This window comes from Odocoileus virginianus, chromosome 33 (genome assembly GCF_023699985.2).
Source record: "Odocoileus virginianus isolate 20LAN1187 ecotype Illinois chromosome 33, Ovbor_1.2, whole genome shotgun sequence".
Taxonomy (NCBI): Eukaryota; Metazoa; Chordata; class Mammalia; order Artiodactyla; family Cervidae; genus Odocoileus; species Odocoileus virginianus.
The window spans coordinates 27866007-27882675 of NC_069706.1; the positions used below are offsets into that span (position 1 = coordinate 27866007).

Here is a 16669-nt window from a genome sequence, read left to right on the forward strand (position 1 = left end):
GAAAAGGTAATGTTCACAAATGTTTCAATGTCAAACTATTTTTTAAAGTTTTTTAGCAGATAATTGGATGGAAATCAGGTACTCTGGGTTAAGAAAGTCATAGAAAAGTGCAACTGAGCATTGAAGTCAATTAAGATACAATGAAGCAGCAGTAGCTGTTAGAAATGTTGTTACAAAATTAAATGCGGATGCCAAATACTGTTCTAGAACAAGATGAAAATAGTAGAAAACGTGCCATGATAAATCTCAAATTAAACTCTCAAAGAGTTTAAAGTGTAGGGTAAGAGATAGGAACATGAAGGTTTTTTAATTTTCTTATCATATGTAAAGAAAGATGAGAAAATGCAATTCAATTTCTTGAATTTGATAATATAAGAAATTATGAGTTAAGTAACGCATTTGATAGATGGAAAGATATCCACCACTATAATCAAAATGAGGAAAACTGTAGGTTTTCTTTTTTAAAAGACAAAAGGCAAGGAAAGCATAAGGAAGATCTGAAGGCTAGAAAGCAGGAAATAAAACAACGAAAGTATAGTCAAATTTGTTTAAACAATAGATGAAAATGTAACTTGACTCCACCATTAAAGGCAAAGAATCTCGTTAGATTTTTTTTTAAATCCAACTCTATTGTCTTTATAAGAAACATGCCTTTTTTGACGTTTTAAAAACATTTTTATTGAAACAGTTAATTTACAATGTTGGGTCAGTTTCAAGTGTACAGAAAATGACTTGGTTTTATATATATATATATATATTTATTTATTTATTTATTTATTCTATATATTTATTCCTTTTTGGATTCTTTTCCATTATAGGTTATTACAAGATATTGAGTATAGTTCCCTGTGCTCTACAGTAGGTCTTTGTTGGTTATCTATTTTATATATAGTAGTGTATATGTTTTAATCCCAGACTCCTAATTTATCCCTCCCAAGAGTCATACTTTTTATTTTTCAGCTTAATTCTCATGAGTTCTTTATTTCCTTCAATGTTTAGGATAATACCTGTTACCTAGTAAGTTAGGTGTTCCTTGTATGTTGTCCTCATTGATTGTAAATTGTTTCCTGGTTTTTATGAAAATAAAAAATGTTTTATTTTTATTAACATGTTTCTTATAATTTAATATGTGGAACTTGAATTTTAAAAAATTTTATTGGCATATAGTTGTTTTACAATGTTGTGTTAAGTTTCTGCTGTATGGCAAAATGAATCATCTATGCATTTATGCATTTACATGTATCCCCTCTTTTTTGGACTTCCTTCTCTATTAAGTCACCAGAGCATCTAGTAGAGATCCCTGTGCTACACAGTATGTTCTCATTAGTTACCTATTTTATACACAGTTACCTATTTTATACACAGTATCAGTACTGTATATGTGTCAATCCCAATATCCTAATTCATCTCACCCTCTCTTCTCCCCTTGGTATTCATGCATTTGTTCTGTCTGTGCCAAGAATCATACCATTTTAAAGAAATGTATTTAATATAACACAGGAGGCATTTCTATCAATAGCCTCAGATATGCAGATGACACCACCCTTATGGCAGAAAGCAAAGAGGAATTAAAGAGTCTCTTGATGAAAGTGAAAGAGGAGAGTGAAAAAGCTGACTTGAAACTCAACATTCGAAAAACTAAGATCATGGAATCCAGTCCCCTCACTTCATGGCAAATAGATGGGGAAACAATGGGAACAGTGACGGACTTCATTTTCTTGGGCTCCAAAATCACTGCAGATGGTGACTGCAGCCATGAAATTAAAAGACGCTTGCTCCTTGGAAGAAAAGCTATGACAAACCTAGACAGTGTATTAAAAAGCAGACATTACTTTGCCAACAAAGGTCCATCTAGTCAAAGATATGGTTTTTCCAGTAGTCATGTATGGATGTGAGAGTTGGACCATAAAGAAAGCTGAAAACCGAAGAATTGATGCTTTTGGACTGTGGTGTTGGAGAAGACTCTTGAGAGTTCCTTGGATTATAAGGAGATCAAACCAGTCAATCCTAAAGGAAATCAACTCTAAATATTCATTGAAGGACTGACGCTGAAGCCAAAGTTCTTTGGTCTCCTGATACAAAGAGCCAACTCATTGGAAAAGACCCTGATGCTGGGAAAGATTGAAGGCAGGAGGAGAAGGGGATGACAGAGGATGAGATGGTTGGATGGCATCACTGATTCAGTAGATGTGAGTTTCAGCAAGCTTCAGGAGATGGTAAAGGACAGGGAAGCCTGGTGTGCTACAGTCCATGGGGTTTGCAAAGAGTCAGACACAACTGAGCAACTGAACTGAAGAGAGATGTTTAATAGAAAATGCATGTATATTTTTGAGATAAATCCTTTGTCTGTTGCTTCATTTACTATTATTTTCTCCCAATCTGAGGGCTGTCTTTTCACCTTGCTTATAGTTTCCTTTGTTGTGCAAAAGCTTTTAAGTTTCATTAGGTCCCATTTGTGTATTTTTGCTTTTATTTCCAATATTCTGGGAGGTGGGTCATAGAGGATCCTGCTGTGATTTATGTCAGAGAGTGTTTTGCCTATGTTCTCCTCTAGGAGTTTTATAGTTTCTGGTCTTACATTTAGATCTTTAATCCATTTTGAGTTTATTTTTGTGTATGGTGTTAGGTGTTCTAGTTTCATTCTTTTACAAGTGGTTGACCAGTTTTCCCAGCACCACTTGTTAAAGAGGTTGTCTTTTTTCCATTGTATATCCTTGCCTCCTTTGTCGAAGATAAGGTGTCCATAGGTATGTGGATTTATCTCTGGGCTTTCAATTCTGTTCCATTGATCTATATTTCTGTCTTTTTTCTATATTACTGTCTTGATGACTGTGGCTTTGTAGTAGAGCCTGAAGTCAGGCAGGTTGATTCCTCCAGTTCCATTCTTCTTTCTCAAGATAGCTTTGACTATTCGAGGTTTTTTTGTATTTCCATACAAATTGTGAAATTATTTGTTCTAGTTCTGTGAAAAATACCATTGGTATCTTGATAGGGATTGCATTGAATCTATAGATTGCTTTGGGTAGTATAGCCATTTTGACAATATTGAATCTTCCAATCCATGAACATGGTATATTTCTCTATCTATTTGTGTCCTTTTTGATTTCTTTCATCAGTGTTTTATAGTTTTCTATATATAGGTCTTTCATTTCTTTAGGTAGATATACTCCTAAGTATTTTATTCTTTTTGTTGCAATGATGAATGGTAGTGTTTCCTTAATTTCTCTTTCTGTTTTCTCATTGATAGCATATAGGAATGCATATCCTGCAACATTACTGTATTCATTGATTAGCTATAGTAATTTTCTGGTAGAGTCTTTAGGGTTTTCTATGTAGAGGATCATGTCGTCTGCAAACAGTGAGAGTTTTACTTCTTCTTTTCCTATCTGGATTCCTTTTATTTCTTTTTCTGCTCTGATTGCTGTGGCTAACACTTCCAAAACTATGTTGAATAGTAGTGGTGAGAGTGGACACCCTTGTCTTGTTCCTGACTTTAAGCTCCTGAAGCTCAATTCCAGAAAAATAAGTGACCTAATCAAAAAATGGGCCAAAAACTAAACAGACATTTCTCCAAAGCAGACATACAGATGGCTAAAAAACACATGAAAAGATGCTCAACATCACTCATTATCAGAGAAATGCAAATCAAAACCACAATGAGGTACCATTACACGCCAGTCAGCATGACTGCTATCCAAAAGTCTACAAGCAATAAATGCTGGAGAGAGTGTGGAGAAGGGGGAACCCTCTTACACTGTTGGTGGGAATGCAACCTAGTACAGACACTGTGGAGAACAGTGTGGCGATTCCTTAAAAAAACTGGAAATAGAACTGCCATATGACTCAGCAATACCACTTCTGGGCATACACACCGAGGAAACTAGATCTGAAAGAGACACGTGCACCCCAATGTTCATCACAGCACTGTTTATAATTGCCAGGACATGGGAGCAACCTAGATGCCCATCAGCAGATGAATGGATAATGAAGCTGTGGTACATATACACAATGGAATATTACTCAGCCATTAAAAAGAATTCATTTGAATAAGTTCTAATGAGATGGATGAAACTGGAGCCCATTATACAGAGTGAAGTAAGCCAGAAAGATAAAGACCAATACAGTACACTAACGCATATATATGGAATTTTAAAAGATGGTAACGATAACCCAATATGCAAAACAGAAAAAGAGACACAGATTACAGAACAGACTTTGGGACTCTGTGGGAGAAGGCGAGGGTGGGATGTTCTGAGAGAATAGCATTGAAACAAGTATACTATCAAGGGTGAAACAGATCACCAACCCAGGTTGGATGCATGAGACAAGTGCTCAGGGCTGGTGCGCTGGGAAGACCCGGAGGGATGGGATGGGGAGGGAGGCGGGAGGGGGGATTGGGATGGGGAACACATGTAAATCCATGGCTGATTCATGTCAATGTATGGCAAAAACCACTACAATATTGTAAATTAATTAGCCTCCAACTAATAAAATAAATGAAAAAAAAATTAAAAAAGAAAGAAAATGCACACAGAGAGAAAACAAGCATAGCCACGTTGATGTAAAAATTGACTTTTTTCAAACAGCACTCAAATATTTTTTAATAATGGATTGGGTATATTGATAACAAGGCACACCACAATTTTATACCCATTTCCAATGTGTGGATTTTTCCCCCACCACCAAGCAATTCTCCATCATTAGCTGGGTGTCATACCATTCAACTCAATTCTGACACTATCTACCCAAAGACAGTATCAGATTCCAGAAGTATCAGATTCCAATCCCACAAGACTGCCCACCACTCCACTACCTCAGATGCCAGTCATAAGTCCAGATTGTCACCTGTGCTTCTAACTGACTGGCTATAAATCAAATGTTCCCACAACCCACTCCTTGGTTCTATTAATTTGCTAGAGCAGCTCACAAAACTCAGGAAACCAGTTTACTTACTTGTTCAGTCACTAAGTTGTGTCCAACTCTGAGACCCAGTGGACTGCAGCACACCAGGCTTCCCTGTCCTTCACTGTCTCCCAGAGTTTGCTCAAACCCATGTCCATTGAGTCGGTGATGCCAACCAACCATCTCATCCTCTGTCATCCCCTTATCCTCCTGCCTTCAATCTTTCCCAGCATCAGGGTCTTTTCCAATGAGTTGGTTCTTTGCATCCAGTGGCCAAAGTATTGGAGCTTCAGCTTCAGCATCAGTCCTTCCAGTGAATATTCGGGGTTGATTTCCTTTAGGATGGACTGGTTGGATCTCCTTGCTGTGCAAGAGACTCTCAAGAGTCTTCTCCAGCACCACAATTATAAAGCATCGGTTTTTCAGTGCTCAGCCTTCTTTATGGGCCAACTCTCACATCTGTACATGACTACTGGAAAAACTATAGTTTTGACTATATGGAGCTTTGTTGGCAAAGTGGTGTCTCTGTTTTTTAGTACACTGTCTAGGTTTGTCATAGCTTTCCTTCCAAAGAGCAAGCATCTTTTAATTTCATAGTTTCAGTCACCATCCACTAATCCACCATCCAGTAATTTTGGAGCCCAAGGAAATAAAATCTGTCACTGTTTATACTTTTTCCCCTTCAATTTGGCATGAAGTGATGGGACTGGATGCCATGATCATCGTTGTTTGAATGTTGAGTTTTAAGCCAGTTTTTTTCACTCTCCTCTTTCATCCTCATCAAGAGGCTTTTTAGTTCCTGTTCACTTTCTGCCATTAGAGTGGTATCACCTGCATATCTCAGTTTGTTGATATTTCTCCTGGCAATCTTGATTCCAGCTTGTGATTCATCCAGCCCAGGATTTCTCATGACTTGCTAGATTACCAGTTTATTACAAGGCTGTTAAAGGATACAGATTGATGGCCTGATGCATAGGGTGATATATGGAACAAAGAAGCATCTATCCTTATGGAGCTGGGCACCTGGGATGGCAGAGTATGGATGCATTCCTGGTTCACTAACTGAGAGGCTCTCTGAACCCCTTCCTTTTGAATTATTATGAGGTTTCATGACATAAACATGATTTATTAAATCATTGGCCATGAGTGAGTGATTCAACATCCAGTCCTTCTCCTTTCCCTGCATAGCAGGAGATAAGACTGAGGGTTCCAGCTATTTATGACTGATTCTCCCGGTGACCATCTCCATCTTTCGTTGGTCAGTCAGAGATTTGCTCAGTCATGTCCAACTCTTTGCAACCCCACAGACTGTAGCCTACAGGCTCCTCTGTCCATGGAATTCTCCAGGCAAGAATACTGGAGTGGGTTGCCATTCCTTTCTTCAGGGGATCTTCCCGAACCAGCAATTGAACCTTGGTCTCCCACATTGCAGACAGATTCTTTACCGTCTGAGGCACCAAAAGTCACCTCAGTAACATAAACTCCGTTGTGGATGACAGGGGCTTGTTACGAATAACCAGATACCCATTTATGTTTCTCAGGAACTGAGGACAAGAGACCAAATATGGTAACAAAGATACTTCATTGCTCTTCTCACTTAAGAAATTCCAAGTGTCTGAGGAGCTGTGAGCCAGGAACAATGGACAGAAGACCAAAATATATACTTATTATAATTCCTAATATCGTGCACACTTTGCCCATTCTGTAATGGAGGCTGCCTGTCTGTTTATCTTGATATCCCCCCAGTGCCTGGGCTTTTTCGTATTCAGTACACTCTTCCCAGGTGTTACCATCCTTTCTGATGACTTTTACTTTCATCTGTATGTGAATGACTTCCAGGTCATCAGCCCATATCTGTGCAACCTACTGCCTCTTGGGCTATTCTGTTGGGTTGTCCCTCTGGAACCTCCAATGCCCACATCCACAAGTTCACATGTCACCTTTCTCTTCAAGCCTGTTCTCCCTCTGTTCCCATTCAGCTGAACATAAAACCCGGTGTTATCCTGACCGGTTCATTCAGCTTCAGATTCCACACACAGTGACTCACCTTGTCCACCTCCTTCTTACACAGCTCTTGCATGCTCTCTGTCGCCATAGCCCATGGTTAAAAAATGATTAAAGAAGACAGTTCCAGTGATATCAGCAAACTTTATTTAATGCTTCAGGAAGCAGACAGTCTCCATTCTAAGAACAACACCATGGGGCAGAAGGCAGGAAGCTTTTGTAAGATACGAATAAAGAACAAGGAAGAGAAACATAGGAAATAGCTGATTGGCTGGGGTCACAAGGTCACCCTTGTTTGGGATGAGAAGGCCCAGAGTTGGGTTAGCATTTGGGAATTGGCTGACTGGACATCCTGGGTTTCTGGTCAAGAGAAGTGTTTACAGGGACATGAAAGTTATGTAGGTTTTGCTTTGTTAATGTGATGCCTCAGGTAGAAGTGGCTTCACCTTGGGCCTCGCAGCTTCCCCAGTGGCTCACCAGTAAAGAATCCGGGAGATGCGGTCATGGGAGATGCGGGTTCAATCCCTGGAGTCAGGAAGACAAACAAACAACAAGCTATGGATCGACCTAGATTATCCTACTAAGTGAAATGAGTCAGACAGTGAAAGACAAATATCCTATGATGTCACTTATATGTAGAATCTTTAAAAAAAAGATACAAACAAACTTATTTACAAAATAGAAACAAACTCACAGACATTGAAAACAAACTTACAGGTACTAAAGGGGAGCGGGAGGGAGGGATAAATTAGGAATTTGGAATTACAAGATGCATACTGCTATATATAAAATAAACAACAAGGACGTACTGTATAGCACTGGGAACTATATTCAGTGTCTTATAATAACCTATAATGAAAAAGGATCTGAGAAAGAACATATATATACACACACTCACACATGTATATGTATATGGATATATGTGTATAACTATACCACTTTGCCCTACACCTGAAACTAACACAGCACTGTAAATCAACCAGACTTCAATAGAAACAACAGCAACAACCAAGCTCCTCATCATGGCATACAGGTATTTATCAACTAGCACCTCAACCACAACTCTGACCTCATCCCCAAAAACCTTCTGCTCCAAGTCCTTAGACGAACTCAACATATGGCTGTTTGACGGACATTTTCCAGGGGTTTCCAAGCCATCCTGGGCCGCCCTTGTCACAGCCAGTCATCCCACTGAATTGAACTTGCTCGTTTGCTTGTCTTTTGAGAGCAGGATCAACGTCTTACTCATCTTTGTGTCTCCACACAGTGTCTGGTGTGGAGCTAGCCTCCATAAACATTTGTTGAATTAGGAAGTCAGTCTTCTTACAAAAAGAAGGCCTCATTTAAAAAATATTAGGACTAAGAAAACAATATCTGGAGATGTGATTCTTTTCTACGGACTGTAATGCGTTACTCATGGTCTTTGACAAATCAAGTCAAAGAAAATAAGGTTACAGGAGATACAGATTATAATTATAAGGCTACATAATATAATTAACAAGGGCAATTATATTTGTGTAATTAACTCTACAGAGACTTTACCATAATGGGAAACTCCCTAGAGTACTAAAAATAACAGATGTTCAGGTTACATTCTTTAACCACGATCCACTAAAAACAGAAGAAACAACAAAAATCAAACCTAGAAGGAAGACAAATAGGGTTAAAAATACAAAATGAGATATAAGAAGTATTGAGAGAAATTTTAAATTGTGGTACTTTTGTGCATAGTTCCATGCCAACAATAATGAAAACCTTTCTGCTGGTTTTCTGAGAAAAGACATAATTTCAAAATTGACTCAGGAAAAATGGATTGCCTGTGATGGAAAAAATACTTGTTGGCACTGTGCCCATACTGTTTTATAGTGACTTCTTTCAAACTTGTAAAAGATCTATTATGACAATATAGAAAACATGGAATTCTACTCAACTGATTTTGCTTAAATCATAGTATTCTAACATTCAACCTGACCCAGAGAACCAAATAAAAGGAAAACTATAGATTTCTGGAATCTCCATTTTTCCTTCTCTTTTTACAGTCATTGAAGTTCTTTTCACCTAATACCTAAATTTCAGCAAATTCTCAGCTGGGGAGAATTTTTCAGACACTGCAGTCCTTTGATTGGTCTTCCAGGAACTGGCTGCTCATTTTCTCAGAGTCTCTTTGATGTTGTCATTCTTAGTCTCTAACCGTGGCAGAAGGACCCCAAATTTCCCATCTGTGAGGTCCATCATTCTCACCATACATTTTTCCAGGCTTCTCTCAACATCCAGACTAACAACCACACGTTCTCCTCTCAAATCTAAAGGGAGATGATGTCATGGGTCAACCCTAAGTGTATCTCGGAATTCACTTTCACAGTCAATTAAACTGTGATGCAGAAAACAAATCCACTGAAACACACACTCCCCCTTCAATTATTCTCACTCTTATAAATGGCTTTAAGCTTGAGTCATTTAGGTTTCCAGCAAGTTCCAGTAACCCAATTTAATTTGTCAATTAAATTATTGAAAGCAAGGTGGCAATCACTTTACAAGAAATCAAGGAGAAAAAAAAAATGTCTTTTTTAAAAAGACAATTTAAAAGACATTTTCAAAAAATGCCTCTAACTTCCTTTCATTATGATCCAGACTAACTTCAATCATTGACTTCTGTATTCAGTCTTGGGTGAGTTATACTGCAAAAATCCCAAAGGCGTAGTGGCTGACAACCAGGGTTTATTTCTCACTCAAATTACACGCCCCTTGTGGATTAGCTCCATGTTGCATTCATTCTGGGAGCCAGGATGAAGGAACACCCCCTATTTATGTGCTTTTGTAGCAGAAGAAAAAGAGAAACGGCAGGACGCATTGATGGGTTTGAAACTTTTCCTTGGAATTCCATCACTTTCATATACAAATTTCACTCTCATTTTATTGGCCAAAGCCTGGTGCTAATGGGCAGGGGTAGAGCCTCTGACAGGAAAGGGGAAGAAATCATTGGAAATAATATAACCTGTTACAGCCCACATCTTGCTCCTAAATATTCACTTCCCTCCCTTCGGCCACAAAATGTATTCATCCCCTCCCCAAGGAAGACACTCAGAAGTCCCACCTGATGACAACAGAAGACTTAAGATCTAGAATCTCAAGAAGTACATGACTTCTCTTGATCTGGAGACAAATGAACTTACGGACACAAATTACCCACCCCTGCCACCATGTACAAACACGTATAATAATGGCAGAGCTGGGCTAACCACCAAGAACATTCTCATCCAGAAAACAAACAGTGGGAGATACACGTCAGTCAAAGCCTCAGAGCAATTCTGAAATCCTGTTGAACAGACCTTGGGGTGAAGGATGTTACTTGATTAGATTAGACCCTAGTTCTGCTTTCTGGTGGCTCAGGTGGTGAAGAGTCTGCCTGCAATGCAGGAAACCTGGGTTTGCTCCCTGGGTCAAGAAGCTCTCCTAGAGCAGGGAATGGCTACCCACTCCAGTGTTCTTCCCTGGAGAATTCCATGGACAGAGGAGCGTGGTGGGCCACAGTCCATGGGGTCTCAAAGTCGGACATGACAGCAGCTTCCACTTTTTGGAGGGTCTCCCTGGTGGCTCAGATGATAAAGAATCTGCCTACAATGCAGGAGACCTGGGTTCACTCCCTGGGCTGGGAAGATCCCTGGAGAAGGGAATAGCTACCCACTCCAGTATTCTTGCCTGGAATATTTCATGGACAGAGGAGCCTGTCAGGGCACAGTCCATGGGGTCATGAAGACTCAGACACAAGTGTGTAAGTCGTGTAGGAGGGTTCCCTTTTCTCCACATCCTGTCCAGCATTTATTGTTTGTTGATTTTTTGATGATGGCCATTCTGACTGGTGTGAGGTGACAAAGCTTTTGCACAGCAAAGGAAACAATAAATAAGATTAAAAGACAATCCTCAGAATGGAAGAAAATAATTGCAAATGAAACAATATGACAAAGGGCTAATCTCCATAATATATAAGTAGCTCATACAGCTCAATATCAGGAAAACAAAGTGTCTAATCAAAAAATGGGCAGAAGACCTAAACAGACATTTCTCCAGAAAAGACATACAGATGTCCAATAAACACATGAAAAGATGCTCCACATTACTATTAGAGAATTGCAAATCAAAACTACAGTGAGGTATCATCTCTGATTTATTTCACTCTGAGTTCATTTATTTCTTATAGATGAGCAACCCGTTGCAACTTGCAAGCAGACCCTGCTGCCTCCCAAACTTTTTACCTAAAGCCAGAGACTCATTCATTATGTATCTACCCTCTGAGTTATCACAGGCAACAATTTTACCAAATGTTTTGCTACTGCGTAACATGGGTTGTTACCTTCCCAGCCACCAATACCATTTTCTTTTTTTTTCTTTAATTGTGGTTGCACTGGGTCTTTGTCACTATGTGCCGGCTTTCTCCAGTTACGGAGAGCAGGGGCCACTCTCTAGTTGTAGAATACGGGCTTAGTTGCCCCGAGGCATGTGGGATCTTCTTGGACGAGGGATCAAACTGGTATCCCCTGCATTGCAAGGTAGACTCTTAACCACTGGACCACCAGGGAAGCCCCCAATACTGCTTTCTTATTTCCCATTGCCTGCCTGACCCAGGAATCCACACATCATATTTTAGAATTTTTGTTATGGTAGCTTCTCAGTTCTATGTACTTATTTCTGTATTGTTGACTCAAGCCAAGTTATACCATGGTAATAAAGAAGCCCCAAACCTCTGTGGCTAATAATGACAAAGGACATTTCTTACTCACATTACTTTTCCTTTATGGACTGTCTTCTCCACTTTATCCTCATTCTGGGACCTGTTCTTTTTAGGGCATGCTGTTCTCATTGCAGAAGGAAAAGGTCACAGACTAGAACCACATGACGGCCCTTAAGGCGTCTAATCGATAATACCCTATGTGAGTTCTACTCTCATTTCATTGGCCAAAAAAGTGATAGAACCAAATCTGATAGAAATGGAGTGGAAAGGTTAATCTCCCTTATAGGGGAAGAACATAAGTGGAAACGTTACACCTTTTTCTCAGCTGTTCTTCATGAGCATGACTTTGAATGTGCAAATGTGCATTTTATCTTGTTAGAACAAGATACATACTTAGAGTAAGATGAGAGTTGCTGGTTTCTTGGAAGGTTTAAAACTTTCTAGAGACATATGCATTGTCTGAAGTGTGACACAGCTCCAAAGTACGTGAGGTGTGGAGGGGTGACAGCAGATGGCTGGATGAGCAGGAAGAAGCCAAACGAGCAGGTGGCGTGTTTTTCACCAGGAGTCTCGACGGAGGGGGGAATGTCGCACTCCCTGAATTCTGAGAAGTTCCTGCAAGTTCACAAGTGTGCTTGGAGCTGAGTGTGGCGGAAAACTGCTCATCTGATGTCTTGAAAAGCTGGGACAAGTTTGCATAGAGGAGGCTTGGGACTTGCTAGTCATGTCCCAGGTGGCGCTAGTGATGAAGAACCCATCTGCCAAGGCAGGAGATGTAAGATCTAGAAGATTGAATTGCAGGACACATTTTGGGGAAGGTCTCCTGGAGGAGGGCAGGGCAACCCCCTCCAGGATTCTTGCCTGGAAAATCCCAGGACAGAGGAGCCTGGCAGGCTACAGTCCACGGGGTCACAGTCTGAAGCAACGACGCGTCATACACAGTCATGTCCCACGCTGAGTTCTCAGCCCCGTGCGCCCAGACCTGCTCAGGCCTCTTTTATCTCCACAGTTCGACATGCAGAGGATAACTCTGGAAGAGTTGAAGCACATTCTCTATCATGCCTTCCGGGACCACTTAACGATGAAGGACATTGAGAACATCATCATCAATGAGGAGGAGAGCCTGAATGAGACCTCGGGAAACTGCCAGACAGAGTTTGAGGGTGGTAAGTACCCTTTTTTAAAAATCATCAGTACTTCATTTAAAAAGCAAATGTTTATTTTATTTTTTATATTTATTTATTTATTTGACTGCATAGGGTCTTGAGCTTCCCTGGTAGCTCAGATGGTAAAGAATATGCCCGCAATGTGGAAGACCTGGGTTCGATTCCTGGGTTGGGAAGATCCCCTGGAGGAGGGCAATCCATTCCAGTATTCTTGCCTGGAGAATCCCCATGGACAGAGGAGCCTGGTGGGGTACAGTCCATGGGGTCACAAAGAGTCGGACATGATTGAACAATGAAGAACATACACGGGATCTTAGTTGCATCATGCAGGATCTTCTGTTGTGGTACACAGGCTCCGTAGTTGAGGTGCTTGGGCTTGGTTGCTCCACAGCATATGGGAGCAACTTAGTTCCTGACCAGGGGTTGAACCCACATCCCCTACATTGCAAGGCAGATTCCTAACCACTGGACCACTGGGGAAGTTCCCGGTAAGTACCTTTTCTTCTGTTCTCTGCCTGCTTTGGAAGAGGCCAATGCCTCCACATCCTCTGGATGAAAAATGTGTTTACAGACTCCTGGGGTGAAGTGGCCGTGGATGGGACCCACAAGTCCAGGACCAAAGCTAAAAGCTCCTTTGTGGAAATATGTAGTAGGTTTCTATTTTTTCTTCAAACTCTGCATTTTTGCAAGACTTGTGTTGACCCTTCCTTCCTTTGGTGACTCTGAGGTCTGTGACTTGCTGAGGGGCTTAGTGGTGTGGGCCTTTAGTTAGTGGAGGCCACTTGGGTGGTGCAAAGAGCCTGTTTCAGCTATTGGTGAACCTGGATCAAGCCACTGGATCAAGTCCAGTGGCTAATTGTGTGACCTTGGGCAAGGGGTGTAGCTTCTCTGAGTGTGTATCCTCACCCATAAACATCAGGATAGTTACATCTACTTCACAAGATCCTTAGAAATGGATTACTTTTTATACTATGGTCTCTGAACACACTTGCAAAAAAAAAAAAAAAAAAAAAGCCATGCTCATGAGAATAACTTTGATGAACCCCACCAAGTAGTTACAGAAGAAATAGGTTCTCCTAGGGCCAAAAATGAGATCATGAGAGGTCATTTCTCTTGGGTTCATGAAAGGAAAATAAAGCCTACTTTATTCCCTAATCAGTAAAGAGTTCCAGGGAAGTTAAATAATTGAGTCCCTCTTTCCAACTTTGAAAGTCAGAGCTGTTAAAACTCTGATGTACAGATATTTTTAAAAATTACCTTAAAACAGCATAGCATGCTACCAGCAATTTTTAACTTAAGGTTGAGACTTTTTAAAAAGGTCTACTACTTTCTTCTATTTTTTTTTTTTTCTGAACATATTGCAACAAGCCAATATGTGCAGATGGTAAGCTGTCATAGAAAGTCCAGAATGCAATTTGGTTCCCTGGTCTTGGAGTTGCTGCATTAGAACCGGCTGAACCCCACAACAGGCAGACAGCATGGGGCTGAGTTAGTCCTGGGCACCTGTGGGCCCTGTCTGGGCTGAACTGTTGCAGGAAATGGCTTATTCTCCACGATGGCAAAATTAACCGAAGTCTGGGAACTAGGCAGGAGACTGGGGTAAACTTAGGAGCAATGCATCCTTGTTAAAGGTGTTCACATTTAAAGATTTCAAAAGTGCTGGCTTCCCAGGTGGTGCCAGAGGTAAAGAACCCATCTGCCAATGCAGGAGACGTAGGTTCAATCCCTAGGTCAGGAAGATCCCCTTGGAGAGGGCATGGCAACCCACGCCAGTATTTTTGCCTGGAGAATCCCATGGACAGAGGAGCCTGGCGGGCTACAGCGCATAGGGTTGCTATGAGCCAGACACGACTGAAGGGACTTGGCATGCATGCATGCTGCGTAGAGCAAACAAAACCCACTTGTGGTTCAGAAGGTGGCTTGGTCACCCCGCTTGGGACCTGGGCCATAGCATCAGTGACTACATTTGGAGTTGGAGCCACATAGACCACACCAGGGCAGGAAGGTCAGAGCCAATGCCATTTACAGCTGGGCAGGCAGGGGAAGAGGGAGGACGAACAAGGGTGAGGAGGACAGGGATTGGATTAAAATTTCGGATAACAGCAGGCCTGGCTTCTCCGTTCCATCTGGTTCTTAGCTGATAGACTCGGTGCTCAAACAGTAGAAGCATTGGGGGGTGGGCCCCAGCTGTCAGACACACTCTTGAGACGGGTAGGAAGAGTATTTCTGGGCACTGCTTTTTTCCACAAGAGCCTTTGTTTATGGATCGGTGTTTTATTCAGAGAAATGTCATAAGTCTTAGTAATTTGAGAAAGGTCAGACTGCCCTGGGAAATCATCTGAACTCTAAGCACTGTCTTTTTATTACCCAAAAGCTCATCTATTAATAAAATAAATGGCTGACTTAGGGGTTTCCTGGGTCTGCTTTAATGATTAGTACATATAGGATTAGCCACGTTTCCCATTTAGGGGTGATTGATAAGGACCGGGAAACTGTGCTTTGAAATTCATGGTCTTATTTAATAAAAGAAATATTATTTGTAATTAGCACCTTGCTTTCTTGAGTGACCTATGTGACCTTGATTACACAATCCCTTTTATATATTTTCATGGCAGAGAGGGTTTTTAAAGTACGTCAGCGCTTTTTGGCTCCAAACACAACCTCATGTGTTTAGTGGTAAGATTTTTCCAACCTGGGATGTGATCCGTGTCACCAGTACATTTATATAATGCCTGCAGCTCTCCCCAGATTCAGGAAGGAGCCTCCCCGATTTTACTCTGGGCAAAGGTGTCTGGAAAGAGATGGACACACAGACACAGAATTCACCCTGGTGCCCTAGGACTGAGAGAGTCCATTTGAGACCTTGTGGTGACCTTGGCCTTCTCCCTTCCATCTTTCCCCTATGCCTGCTGCCCACAAACAGGGGCCTGTTGGCAGTTTGAGCTTCTCCCTGCTTCTACCACCGTCTGATGGCCTAATTGCATGGCTTGTGCTTCCTGAATATTCTTGACCTGCAGCTGTTTGGGCTGATGCATCCCGCCGGCAGTCAACCTCTTCCTGTCTGCTCTCACCCTTGATCCACGTTACAGGTGAAGTGACTGGACAGGCGAGCCTGCAGCTAACATCTCAGAATCCCCCACCAACCTGGCAGTATCCACCACCACACGTCTTGGCTGGTACATGCAGCATCTAACTCTGAAGGGACATGGTGGTTTCCTTTCTTTCAGTGATGGACCTCTTTGTTTATTTTTGACTGCGCTGGGTCTTCGTTGCTGCTCAAGGGCTTTCTCTAGTTGCAGCGAGTGGGGGCTACTCTCTAGTTGCAGTGCATGGGCTTCTCATTTCAATGGCCTCTCTTGTTACAGAACATGGGCTCTGGGTGACACAGGCTTCAGTAGTTGCGGCTCCCGAGCTCTAGAGCACAGGTGCAGTAGTTGAGGCACATGGGCTTAGTTGCTCCGTGGCATGCGGACTCTTCCTGGACCAGGGATCAAACCCTTGTCCCCTGCACTGGCAGGTGGATTCTTAACCACTGGAGTGCCAGGGAAGTCCCGCGATGGAACTCTTCTCCCTCCAAATTTTATGTTCTCAGCAACCCCAAGTGACCGATGGAGAAAGGGAGCTGGGACATTCCCCCAGACCCCAGGGCCCTGCTCCCAGGCCACCTCCCCTCTTGCTGCTCCCACCCAGGACGCTCTCTCCTCCTCCTCTTTTTAGAGCTTTGCTGAAGCCAGCAGATTCCCATGCCGATCAGCTCGCCTGTAAAGCTGGGTGATCCATGGTGCTTGGAAATTCTGCTCTATTTGGTATCAGAGGAAGGAATCAGGGAGGAATAAAAACCTAAAGATGCAGGAAGTCTTTGCCTTAA

At 41.7% G+C, this 16669-nt stretch overlaps 1 protein-coding gene across 3 annotated transcripts in view; it reads left to right on the forward strand.

Moving 5' to 3' along the window:
• The window catches only part of CALN1 (calneuron 1), a 497807-nt gene that overhangs the window by 461308 nt on the left and 19830 nt on the right, over window positions 1–16669 (forward strand). For all 3 annotated transcript variants that reach the window (XM_070461280.1, XM_070461281.1, XM_070461283.1), the window contains exon 5: window positions 12645–12801. In XM_070461280.1, the coding sequence (XP_070317381.1) occupies window positions 12645–12801 (157 nt within the window). The remainder of the gene's footprint in view (window positions 1–12644; window positions 12802–16669) is intronic.